Consider the following 13,119-nt stretch of genomic DNA (forward strand, 5'->3'; position numbering starts at 1 on the left):
AGCCATTACCACTCTGCATTCCTTTTACATTGTTGGTAATATCCTTTTCTTCTTCTTCTCCTCCCTATAAAAAAAGTGACTTATTTTCTTAGGGTTCTGAGTCAGCAGAAGTTACTGCAGGTTTTAAAGCTATATTTACCAGTGAAAGAGAAAAGTGTCTGATTGTCTTAAGCAATGATTAAATTTTGTGCCCTCAGTCACCTTGGTGTTGGGTAGCGTTTTTTGTGGGGTTTTTTTTTTCCATTATAAATCTGGGCCTAATTTTAATTTCAAGATGATTTCAGAATGCTATTTTAAATGTTACTCAGTGTTTTTGCTGTTATCTCGTAAGTGATAATAATGAGTGTCCATATGCTCCAAAATGATTTTTTTTAAATCTTTTCCTTTTGGGTGGTGTTGTAAATTTGCTATGTGCTAAACTTTTCCAAACATTTTGTTGATAGATAGATTCTTATTTACTGAGGTCATAAGATCAGAATAAAGTTTATCTAGTACATAGCTCACATATTTGTGTTTATCCTAAAATATGTGTAGGAGTAGAGTAATGACATAATTCCTGTATTCTCTCCTCTCTTTTTCCTTGATATTTTCATTTAGAAATAGGGAAAAGAAATTATGCAAGTATTTCAATAGTGGGCCACTGCTACTCTCAGTTTGATTTATATTTGAGATTATTTAATTAACCAGATACTTATGACCCAGTATGTGCAAAGCAGTAGTAAGCATTATAAGAAGCAGATAAGTACATTGCAAGGTGCCTACCATTGAGCTTACAATAGTAATTCATCCTGAATTACACAATAATCTGTAGGAAAAATATTGGACTTTAGCCCTCCTAGAATTTCTTTGTTAGACACACTCAGAATTCAAAAGGCATAGTCTTTTTTTAAAAAATTTATTTATTTAATTTATTTATTTTTGGCTGCTTTTGGGTCTTTGTTGCTGCACGCGGGCTTTCTCTAGTTGCGGTGAGTGGGGGCTACTCTTCATTGTGGTGCACGGTCTTCTCATTCTGGTGGCTTCTCTTGTTGCGGAGCACGGGTTCTAGGCGCGTGGGCTTCAGTAGTTGTAGCACGCGGGCTCTAGAGCTCAGACTCAGTAGTTGTGGTGCACGGGCTTAGTTGCTCCGTGGCATGTAGGATCTTCCCGGACCAGGGCTTGAACCCATGTCCCCTGCATTGGCAGGCGGATTCTTAACCACTGCGCCACCAGGGAAACCCCCAAAAGGCATAGTCTTTTAAATAAGAATCTATTTAGAAGCAATTGTATACCCAGTACTGGGATACATAGTGGATAAAAAGATAAACATGTTTCCCTCTTTTGTAGGTTCATATCTTTATATATTTCAGGAGACAGAGAGATTGGGGCATCCAATGTAGATTTGGAAGTTAGCTACACATACGTGGTAGTTAAAGTCACCAAGGTTAATAGTTGTGGTTCCTCAAAAATTAAAAATACTACTACCATATGATCTAGCAATCCCGCTTCTAGGTATATATCCAAAAGAACTGAAAGCAGGGTCTCCAAGAGAGATTTGCACACCCTTGTTCATAGCAGCATTATTCACAGTAGCCAGAGGTGGAAGCAGCCTAAACATCCATTGAAGAATGAATGAATAAACAAAATGTGGTATACACACACAGTGAAATATTATTCAGCCTTAAAAAGAAAGGAAATTCTTGGACTTCCCTGGTGGCACAGTGGTTAGGAATCCATCTGCCGATGCAGGGGACACAGGTTCGAGCCCTGGTCCGGGAAGATCCCACATGCCACGGAGCAACCAAGCCCGTGCGCCACAACTCCTGAGCCTGCGCTCTAGAGCCCGTGAGCCACAACTACTGAAGCCCACGTGCCTAGAGCCCCTGCTCCGCAGCAAGAGAAGCAACTGCAATGAGAAGCCTGTGCACCACAGCGAAGAGTAGCCCCCACTCACCACAACTAGAGAAAGCCTGCTTGCAGCAACAAAGAGCTAACGCAGCCAAAACTAAATAAAAGAAATTTATTTTTAAAAAAAGAAAGGAAATTCTATTACATGCTGCAAAATGGATAAACCTTGAGGACATTATGCTAAGTGAAACAAGCCAGGCACGAAAAGAAAACTTCTGTATGATTCCACTTATATGAGGTATATAAAGTAGTCAGAGTCATAGAAACAGAAAGTAGGATGGTGGGTGCCAGGGGCTGGGGGCAGGGTAAGTTGTTGTTGCATAAGGAGAGTTGTTGTTTAATGGCATAGAGTTTCAGTTGTGCAAAATGAAAAAGTTCTAGAGATACAACAATGTATGTAGAGATACAGCAATGTGAGTATACTTAAACTATTGAACTATACGCCTTTTAAAAAGTCACCAAAGTGGATGCCGTTGTCTAAGAGAGTGTGTAGAAAAGATGTCAAGACAGAAACAGTAAGAAGCTAATTATTTAAGAAACAGGCAGATTAAGAGATGCCATCAAGAGGCTAGCTAACAAAGAGTGGGACGAGAAGAAGCAGAAAAAGTCTAAGAGAATGCTGACATGAAATCCAAGAGAAGGAAGAATTTCTATTTAAGTAGGTCGTGGTGAACAATAGCCAAGTGAGTAGAGAAGTCAAATAAGATAGAACTTTTGATAAGCCATTTGGATTGACAATTAGGAGGTCACTATGAACAGGTTCCCTGGAATTATGTAAGCCAAATGTCTTGAGGATTGAATGGGACTAAGAAAATATAGTAAATGTAGATGACTCTTTCAGGAAGTTGAGTATGAAGGAAATTGAAGAGTTGTAGTTCTGTGAGAAGGCAGTATTAAGGTTTTTTTTTTTAAGATGCAAAAAATCTGAGCATGATTTTAGAGGAAGCAGAAGTAGAGAGAGAAATTGAAGAAAGAAGCAGAGAGGTTTATGGAGCAAAATTATGGAACAAAATATCATACAGAAAGCGTAGACGGAGGAGTGCTTTTGGAAAACTGGAAAACTTTGGGTATCTCTGAGATAAGAGGAAAAGACTGCTGAGTATGGGATGAGAAGGAGAGCTCTAGTGGAATTCAGACATCATGACCTCTACTTTAGCTGTAAAACATAAGATGCGATCATCTGGGAGAGAGGAAGATGGCTTGGCGTAGTGGCTAGAGGACAGTAGTGAATGTCTGACGTAGCCACTTTAGGAAATGGGTAAGTGAGCCAACTAGCTGAGGCTAGAAATCATAAATAATGCAACAAATTAGAAAGCACAGTTACACAATTTTCTTGGCAGTCCAAGAGCAGATCGGAAAAAGCAGATGGTTGGGTTGATTCACATTCAGGGATTAGCAGAGGAGATGCAGTGTGTTAAGGTCATGGAGTGGAAGGAATTGGGAATGTTAGTAAGAAAATGGTTGAAACAACTGACCTCATAAACCAAACTGGATAAGGAAAGGGAAAAAAAGAGTAAAATCAACTAGGAGTTTACAGACTAGATGAGGGAAGAGGTCGAGAAGACTAGTGCTTTTCAGAAGTTAGAAGGAGAATTTCTAAGAGAGAGTAGGGGATGTGGAAAGATTAGAGACTGGTCATAGTATGAGATCTCTGAGGTAGAGCTATTATGAGTGACAACAAAATCTAGAATGAGGCCATGGGAACGTGTAGCTGCAGTGGAGGATGTCGAGGAATTTAAAAGCTAGTACCCCATTTGGACAAGAAAGGTAACCCAGAATGGTATGACTCAGAACAGCAGGAAATACCCATGACCCTGAGCCCAAATTTTTTAATCACTGTGGAAGTGTGATATGAAGGTCAGCAAAAGGCAGAGATGTGGATGGGGAAAGAGTGATGTATCAAGGGGATGTCAGAAGAGGAACAAAGGAGAACTATATTCTGAAAACCACGAGAGAGCCAGAGGAATGTCAGCTCCATTTCCTGGTCTCGAAATAGGAATAATCTTCCCTTAAAGGGACCTTCATGGTCAGGAGGAAGTCGGGTTTCCATCATAGCAAAAAAATCAAAAGATTGTTAGGGAAAAGTTAACAATATAGGAAAGTTTATTAGCAGCAGGATGGTATTTTATTTATTTATTTATTTTTCCGGATGGTATTTTAGAAGATAAAGTGAGATTAGTAGGAGAAAGAGCAAGCTGAGTTGTGTAGGAAAGAGAGAGCAGAGAAAAGAAAAAGTGACTAGAGACTTATATGAGGGAGACAGGACACAGAAATACTGAAGATTGCAGGGAGGTGAGAGAAGAAATGTGAACGGAATTATAATGTTAATTTTTGGCTGACTATTGTTTGTCAGAGATGAAGCAAAAGAAGTTGAGAGAGAGAGAGAAGGGATGTTAATACAACCAAAACACTAAGTATGCCTATATATTGTTTAGAAGAGATAAAGTAAAAGATGGTGACATAAAGGAAATGAAAACACTAAATTTTGGCTTCATATTGTTTAGGAGAGAGGAAGAGAAATGGAGATTATATGGAAGTAATATCTAATATTAGTGCAGGCTCTGCTTTAAGTTTTAGATTTCAGGTTTAAACATTTTGTTCTGAGGGAAAGCATCTAGGCACCATCTCCCACCCCGACTTTCTCCACCTATTTATCTTTCAGGACTGGAAATACATTGAGTGCCTGATCTACAATCACCATAATTCAGTTCCACTTCCTCCCATTGGTCCAGCTTTCTTACTTGTTTGCTTATTGTTTGTTTATTTATTGATATATAGTTCACATGCCATAAAATTTACCACTTTAAAGTGTCTAATTGAATGGTTTTTAGTATATTCACATGGCGGTGCAATATTGTTGTATTGTACAATATTGCAATAAGGTTGTACATCACCATTATCTAATTCCAGAACACTTTCCTCACTCTAAAAAGAAGTTTTATACTCATTAAAGTCACTCCCCATTTCCACTTTACCCCCAGATTCTATGAACCACTAATTGACCTTTGATCTCTATGGATTTGCCTATTCTGGACAGTACATGTAAATGGAATCATGCAATATTTGGCCTTTTGCGTACACCTTCTTTCATTCAGCATAATGTTTTCAAGGTTCATCCCATGTCGTTTGTAGCATGTATCAAAACTTCATTCCTTTTTATGACTAAATAATATTCCATTGCATAGATATACATACATTTATCTAATCGGTAGACATTTGCATTGTTTCCTTTTTTGGCTTTTATGAATTATGAATAATGCTGCTGTAAACATTCGAGTACAATTTTTTTGTGTGGACGTATGTTTTCAGTTGTCTTGAATATATACCTAGGAGTGGAATTGCTGGATCATATGGTGACTCTATGTTTAACTTTTTGAAAAACTGCCAAACTGTTTTCCAAAGCAGCTGCATCATTTCATGTTCCTACTGGTAGTGTATGGGGGTTCCAATTCTTCCACTTTATCACCAACACCTGTTATTTTCCATTTTTTAAAATTTTAGCCATCCTAGTGCCTGTGAAGTGGTATGTCATAGTTTTGATTTGCATTTCCCTAATGACCAATGTTGAATATATTTTCATGTGCTTATTCTCCTTTTGTGTATCTTCTTTGGAAAGATGTCCATTCAAATTATTTGCCCATTTTTTAATTGGGTTATTTGTCTTTTTATTGTTAATTATAAAAGTTCTTTATATGTTCTAGATACTTGACCCTTATCAGTAAATGATTGCAAATATTTCCTCCCATTTTATGAGCCGTCTTTTTATTTTCTTGATAATGTCCTTTGAATAACAAAAGGTTTAAATTTTGATGAAGTCCAATCTATTTATTTCTTTGGTTGCTTGTGCTTTAGGTGTCGTATCTAAGAACCTGGCATATTCATAAATAGCTCCCCTTTGACTCTCAAAAGTGTCCCAGTAGACAATAAATTATATGGACACCCTACTAATAACAGTCTCAGGGAGAGTTAATTAGAAGCCCCTGAGCAGGTGGATGAGTAAATACTCACTTATTTTACCCTTACTTCACCATAGCCAGTGTTATCATTTGGCTTCTCTAAAGAAGATCTGCCAGCAGTTGTAGTTGCCATTTTGCATAGTTATTCATCAAATTTACATTGAGCAACTACTATGTATCAAGTACCTTTCCAAAGGGGGAAAATTACACCTGGAAATCGCAAAAAGAAATCTTTAAAAAATGCTTTCTTTTTTTTTTTTTGGTAAAAGTAATATACACAATTACAGATAATGAAAAGATTAAAAAGCCTGTATGCTCATTGCTCAAATATCATTATTTCATTTTTATTTATTCCCTTATAATCTTTGTTTATAAAACACCAGTATTTTAGCATTGTTCAGTCATAAAGGGATTTTATATTTGGCTTTTTAAAAACAATATTTTATCATAATACTTAAGAAAAAGTTTGTTTTTTTTTTTTAATTTTGATCTCAGGGAGTATAAGGGAGAGGAAGCAGACAAAAGGAGAAAAGGTGTAAGTCAATAAAATATTATTAAGATGAACAAGTATGGTCTATAAATGGGTTTGTGCTCTGGTCTGTGAACGCCTGTAAGTTAACAAATTGAGTTCGAGAGTATGTAATTCTATTCCATATTATTAACATTTTTCTTTTTCTTTCTGATCTATGACTCTGGCTCCACTGATTATCTTAACTATATTATATGGTTAATTTAATTTCTAGCTATTGTTCATAGTGGTCAGTTAAATATTTGCATCTAGACAAGGTTCTCTATTCTAAGTTTATAGCTAAACAAGAAGTTGCCATATAAACTAATTTTTATTAGAATTTCCTTCAAGAATAATGTGTCCAAAGAAGTTATAATAGATCTGTCTTCATAAACACAGTAACTGATAAGAATTTCCATAAGTATTTTTTATAATATTGTATATAGTTTTTCCTCACGTATGATAACTCAGCAAGAATACTATTTATCAACCAGTTAGAGTTCTGCCCTTTTACTGGGTAAATTCAATTTCTTGAGCTAGACAAATAATCTTATTATGAATTTTACAACAAATTATTTGAATCATCACATTATCTTGTGTGGTTATTATTCAAAGGCATTTAATTTTTAAGTGGACGATCATCCATCATAAGTTTTTACATTCAAATGTCTGCAACTGGTGAATAAGGTTTTGGTGGGATGTCTTATATGCTACTTATAAAGGATGAAACATTCCTAAATTAAAGCACTAAATTATTCTCTTAAATTGCCTGTCTACAGCTAAACAGTATACTTGCCTAAAGAGCTTGCAGCTGAAATTAAGGGTTTGTGTAGTATGCTTCTTCAGTCCTAGCTCTGGCTTGACCTATCCCATTCCTTAGGTTTTGGCTCATGTTTAGAACTGAGCCACTGATGTCATTGAATTTTGCTCCTTCACCTTGATAAACTCCATGATTAATTTGGCTTATGATGGTGTTTCCTGTGGTTCCCATCAGGAACTTCCTGGCAGGGAAAAATTGCCAAGCTGACCAAGGAGTCTTCTCATTCCTCTCAGCCCCACTTTTATTGATTCCCCACAGACACCTCCTTCCCCCTTCCTGGAGTCAGCTTCGGATCCCATCATCCAGAGCCTTCTCTCTCCGGCCACCACGGTAAGTTTGTTGCTGCCCATTCCTCCCCCTTACCACCGAAACCTTCCTCTCCTGTTGTTCACTTCTTCAGGGTCACAATTTGCCCTGTCTTCCAAGGTGAAAACTGTATTAAAGAAGGAGTCAGAAGAGATCTCGAGGATTTTTTCTCCCATCTCTGGTTATAGCATTCAACATTGACTTCCTAAAGTCTCTTTCCTTGTCTTTCTTTTATGAAAGCCAGAGGAATGATTCTAACCATGAGATTTTATTTATTTATTTATTTATTTAGTTATTTATTTATTTATTCATGGCCACACCCTTGCAGCTTGTGGGATCTCACTTCCCCAAACAGGGATTGAACCTGCTCCCTCAGCAGTGAAAGCACAGAGTCCAGGGACTTCTCTGGTGGCCCAGTGGTTAAGACTCCGTGCTCCCAATGCAGGGGACCTGGGTTTGATCCCTGGTCAGGGAACTAGATCCCACATGCATGCCGCAACTAAGAGTTCGCATGTCACAACTAAGGAGCCCACATGCTGCGACTAAGGAGCCTGGGAGCCGCAACTAAGGAGCCTGCCTGCTGCAAGGAAGACCCAGCGCAACAAAATAAATAAATAAATAAATATTTTAAAAAGAAACAAACAAAAACACAGAGTTCTAACCACTGGACCACCAGGTAAGTGCCTAGCCATGAGATTTTAAAGGCAGATATGGAGGAATAGCGGTATCATAGCAAACTACAGAACCATTTTAGGTCCTCTTCACTCCTTGCCAATTACTCGTCCCTACAGGCAGGAGATAGCAGTTTTTCCCCAGCCCTCAGGTCCATGTGATTAAGTGTTAGCAATGTCGTACCCAGGAACTGATGTTTATATGGCCAATGGTAATAAAATTACTATGAATACAAATTTGATGTGCCATATGCATATGACTTTGCTTGACATATGAGTAACAGTTAAAAGAAAACCAAATAAATGAAAATAATTTCATGGAGGTAGTAGGATTATGTCTTTGTTTCCCTGAGTTTAAAAAAAAATTGTGTTTTCAAGTTGATGTTAATAATATTTTAAAATAAATATGTGACCGCATACCTATAAAAGAAAGACTTTTAAAGGTGTTTAACATATTTTATACAGTTTTTAATATATGTGGTACTATGATAATATGGAAAAGATATCAGACAAGGGTTCAGAAGGCCTGGTTTTAAAATCTTACTTCTGGAATTTTGTTCCAAACATGGACAAACTACTTACCTATTCTGGGATTTGGTTTCTATTTCTTTCAAATAATAACTACTCTATTTACCCTGAAGGGATTTTTGTAAGAATAACGATAGAATATTTGAATTTTAAAACTGAGGTCTTAGAGATCCTCTAGTACAACATGCTCATGTTCCAGAGGAGGAAATTGAGGCCCAAAGATGTTAATTGATTTGCTTATAAAATACATGATAGCAACGTTGGAACAAAATCATGACGTTTATGCACATGTAAAACACTGTATTTCTTAATCTGATCAGAGAATGAGAAGTTGGAAGGGATGTTAGGAGTCCTAGTCAAGTATGAACATAACTGCAGTCGATTCTTGTGTAAAGTATTATCAAATATGTAGTTACAGATCTACCTTTGCTCAGTATTCCTGCTTAGAAGCACCAGCCCTGAATTTAACTGCTTCTTTCCAGGTTAGATTGTCTACTATTACTTACTTACCCTCATGCATCAAGGTCTGTGCTATGTTGTAAGTACTTCTTGGCTGAATTTTTATAGTGGTAGTTTGCCTACGGAAGAAAATCCTGCCCGTGGCCAAAAGTTCTTAATGGAAATTTAGTGCTAAAAGCTGTCATACACTACAGCAAGCTCAGCAGTACATTGACAAATAATGCTTGATAGACCAAAAAGTAGCAAGCTGTATCACAAAAGGCCAGCAGATCTTTTGTTGGAGTGAGGGCTATCAGTGTCATTTCAGGCTTAAGATCACACTGAAATCGACAGAGTGGAAGCTGTGCCCAACCCATGAGTTTTGTGACATGAGCTTTCCACATGTACACTCCAGTCTCCTCGATGGCTTCATCAACATTGAGCAAAGTCTGCTCCCAGGAACACTAGTTCTAAAAGATATTAGTGTGCATTCCTTTTTTTTTTTAAGATATTATATTGCATTGTCAAATAAGCTTGGGAAACACCACTTGAAATGCAGCCTACTAATATGCCTAATGACTCTTTAAGAAACGGCTATAAAATGTTAACATATAGTGTTTCTCAAATTTATTTAAGAATGCCTTTTTAAAGGAACAACTGTTAACATCTTGAGGAGTACAATCTAGAGCAAGACCGTAGAGCTACATGGGTATACAAGAGTCCCATTGTTTGGGTAATACTGTTCTACTATCATTGAATTTTTTTTTTTTTTTTAAGCCAGCTGCTCACGGAATCTTCATAATAACTACTTGAAGTAGGTATTTTTTTTTAATTAATTACTTAATTTATTTGTTTATTTTTGGCTGTGTTGGGTCTTCGTTTCTGTGCGAGGGCTTTCTCTAGTTGTGGCAAGCGGGGGCCACTCTTCATTGCGGTGCGCGGGCCTCTCACTATCACGGCCTCTCTTGTCGCGGAGCACAGGCTTCAGACGCACAGGCTCAGTAGTTGTGGCTCACGGGCCTAGTTGCTCCGCGGCATGTGGAGTCTTCCCAGACCAGGGCTCGAACCCGTGTCCCCTGCATTGGCAAGCAGATTCTCAACCACTGCGCCACCAGGGAAGCCCACTATCATTGAATTTTATAATCTCAGGGGTAAAAGGAATCTTAAAGGGAATCTATCATTTTCAGTTTCCCAAATGTATAGTGGTTGGAACCTAGAGTTGTATCAGATGGGTTTGAACAGTAAATTAAAGTGAGATATCACATAGCCAGTCAAATGGGTAACTACTGGTTTACTTCATCAGTTTTACATACACCATTAATTACCAACAATTCTACTTCTAAGATTGCTTCATTTATTGGTGGGGAAAATTATTCCTTTATAGAAAGTCAAGAAGATGTAGTATGATGCATTATAGGATAAATATAAAGAGAAAGTATGTAAAATTCTCCATTCCTTCAACAGATATCTGATGAGTGCCTTCTGTGTGCCCAACAGTGACACCAAGTGTGTTGACAAAAGCTGAAGTAAGTTGGGAGTAGAGATATAAGGTAAGTGCCTAATAATGCTGGCTATCATTTCACAACGGGCCACATGCCAGTTATTTTGATTATATTTTGAATCTTCAGCACACCTCAGAGAGGGAGATATTCTCATTTTAAAGTGGGGAAACTGGGCTTCCCTGGGGGCCCAGTGGTTGAATCCGCCTGCCAATGCAGGGGACATAGGTTCGAGCCCTGCTCCGGAGCAACTAAGATCCCACATGCCACAGAGCAGCTAAGCCCATGCGCCACAACTACTGAGCCTGCACTCTAGAGCCCGCGAGCCGCAACTACTGAAGCCCGCGTGCCTAGAGCCGGTGCTCCACAACAAAAGAAGCCACCGCAGTGAGAAGCCCACGCACCACAACGAAGAGTAGCCCCTGCTCGCTGAAACTAGAGAAAGCCTGTGCACAGCAACGAAGACCCAACACAGCCAAAAATAAAAATAAATAAAATACTAATAAAATAAATTTTAAAAAAATTTAAAAAAAAATAAAGTGAGGAAACTGAGATATGAAGCAGTTTTCTCTAGGTCAAGCCTACTAAGTGGTGGAATTAGGATTTGAACACAAGTTGCCAGATTTGAAAGCTGTGTTCTTTCCATTAATTATAATACAGCTTCTTCTTTATTGTGACTTAAAATCTCAATTTGAGATTGAACAAAGTATAATAGTAGTTGAGAGGTGAAACATTTCCACCTGGTTAAAATTAAACTGGTTGTTCCTCAGAGTTCTGTCCTTGTTGTTTTCTCTCTTTATTTTTTGTCTTTCATTGTATTAGCTGTCCACTCCATGTAGAAACGTTTTGAATCTAGAGCTCTCGTTCTGAACCCTCTTCTAAGCTGTAGTCCTCCATTTCTCCTTGGATGCTCTACTGTCACTTCAAATGTGATGTGTTTACAATTAAACTTATTATTTCCTCCTCCTAATTTAATTCTCTTAGTCACTTGGGCTCAAAGTTTGGAGCCATCTTTGAATCCCTTGTAAAATTAGTGGTTGGACTCAGTGATTCATAATATCCCTTCCAGCTCTAAAATTCTAGTGTTGTTATTCTTGTACCACATACTCAGTCAAAATGAATCACTTTCTCTGCTTTGGCCAAGAATAACTTTGCGCTCAAATTATTTTCCAGAGTTATTTCAGTATCTTACAGAGTATATCCTACTCATCCATTCTTATGCATTCTTCAAAGCCCATATTAAATGCCATCTCTTTCTTTAAACCTTTCATGAGCATCCCAACTGGACTTCACAGCATTTGCTCTCTCCTTCAGGATCTAGAATATCTTTGTATCTTTCTCAGCATAGTTTACAGTACCCTACACACACACACACACACACACACACACACACTCTTGAGGGATAAGGAGGGTGCCTAGAGGGATGCTTGGCAAGGGATGGAGCCTGAGCAGGGTGGAGAGGGCTTACAGACTGGCCATGGGCACAGGGTTTGGGAGCAGGGGTAAGGAAAGAGAAGGAGGGGCTTGTGGTGGCTAATTTTGGGGTTTCAGACCCTTAGTGGGATAAGGGCAGCATCCTCCAAAGGGAGAGATAGCAGCAATGGGTGACTGCTTAAATATAGGAGAGGTGTTCAAACAAGTAAATATCTCAAAGATAATAGGATCCAGCATTCTCTCTGTAGGAGAAAGGAGTTACAAATGTGGAAGGGAGGAAACTAGAATAAACTGTGTGATGCTGGATTGGAGGTATTACTGTGAACTTGTGGTTTTTCAACATACATAGTTAAATAAAGAAATCTAGCTATAAATGTGTGTATATGTGAGTATACATATATAGATGCCCTGTATATGTGTATGAATGTACAAATATTCCTTAGCTACAAACCCTAAGACAGCCTGAGCAGTGATACCTCAGTAGCAGTGAGCATGCCTCGTGCTTCTAAATACCATTCTTGGGGACTTCCCTGGTGGCTCAGTGGTTAAGAATAAGCCTGCCAATGCAGGGGACATGGGTTCAAGCCCTGGTCTGGGAAGATCTCACGGCTGCAGAGCAACAAAGCCCATGCACCACAATTACTGAGCCTGTGCTCTAGAGCCTGCGAGCCACAACTACTGACCCCATGTGCCACAACTACTGAAGCCTGCGTGCCTAGAGCCTGTGTTCTGCAACAAGGGAAGCCACCGCAATGAGAAGCCCGCGCACCACAATGAAGAGTAGCCCCCACTCGCCACAACTAGAGAAAGCCCGTGCGCAGCAACGAAGACCAACGCAGCCAAACATAAATAAATAAATAAATAAATAAATAAATAAATAAATAAATAAATAAATAAATAAATAAATAAACTAAATATCATTCTCCACTAAAAGGAACCAGGACTCCCGGATAAATGGCTGCATCCAGGTGCCAGAAATTAAGGGAGTACTCAAAGAATGATGGAGGTGTGTCAAAAGGGGACAGAATAGTAAAATGTTAATGAATAATATGGATGGTGGGATATATGTTAT

General features: G+C 38.4%; 1 protein-coding gene across 2 annotated transcripts in view; it reads left to right on the plus strand.

Annotated features, from left to right (window-relative positions):
- DTD2 (D-aminoacyl-tRNA deacylase 2) overlaps nucleotides 1–10,651 on the plus strand; it is a 28,094-nt gene extending 17,443 nt beyond the window's left edge. The window contains exons 3-5 of one of the 2 annotated variants that reach the window (XM_068534535.1): nucleotides 7,430–7,501; nucleotides 9,892–9,928; nucleotides 10,579–10,651. In XM_068534535.1, coding sequence (XP_068390636.1) covers nucleotides 7,430–7,501; nucleotides 9,892–9,928; nucleotides 10,579–10,639 — 170 coding nt within the window. In that variant the 3' untranslated portion in view covers nucleotides 10,640–10,651. The remainder of the gene's footprint in view (nucleotides 1–7,429; nucleotides 7,502–9,891; nucleotides 9,929–10,578) is intronic. The other variant, XM_068534543.1, reaches the window with a different exon arrangement.
- Nucleotides 10,652–13,119: the final 2,468 nt, after the last annotated feature.

Source organism: Eschrichtius robustus, chromosome 1 (genome assembly GCF_028021215.1).
Source record: "Eschrichtius robustus isolate mEscRob2 chromosome 1, mEscRob2.pri, whole genome shotgun sequence".
NCBI classification, from domain to species: Eukaryota; Metazoa; Chordata; class Mammalia; order Artiodactyla; family Eschrichtiidae; genus Eschrichtius; species Eschrichtius robustus.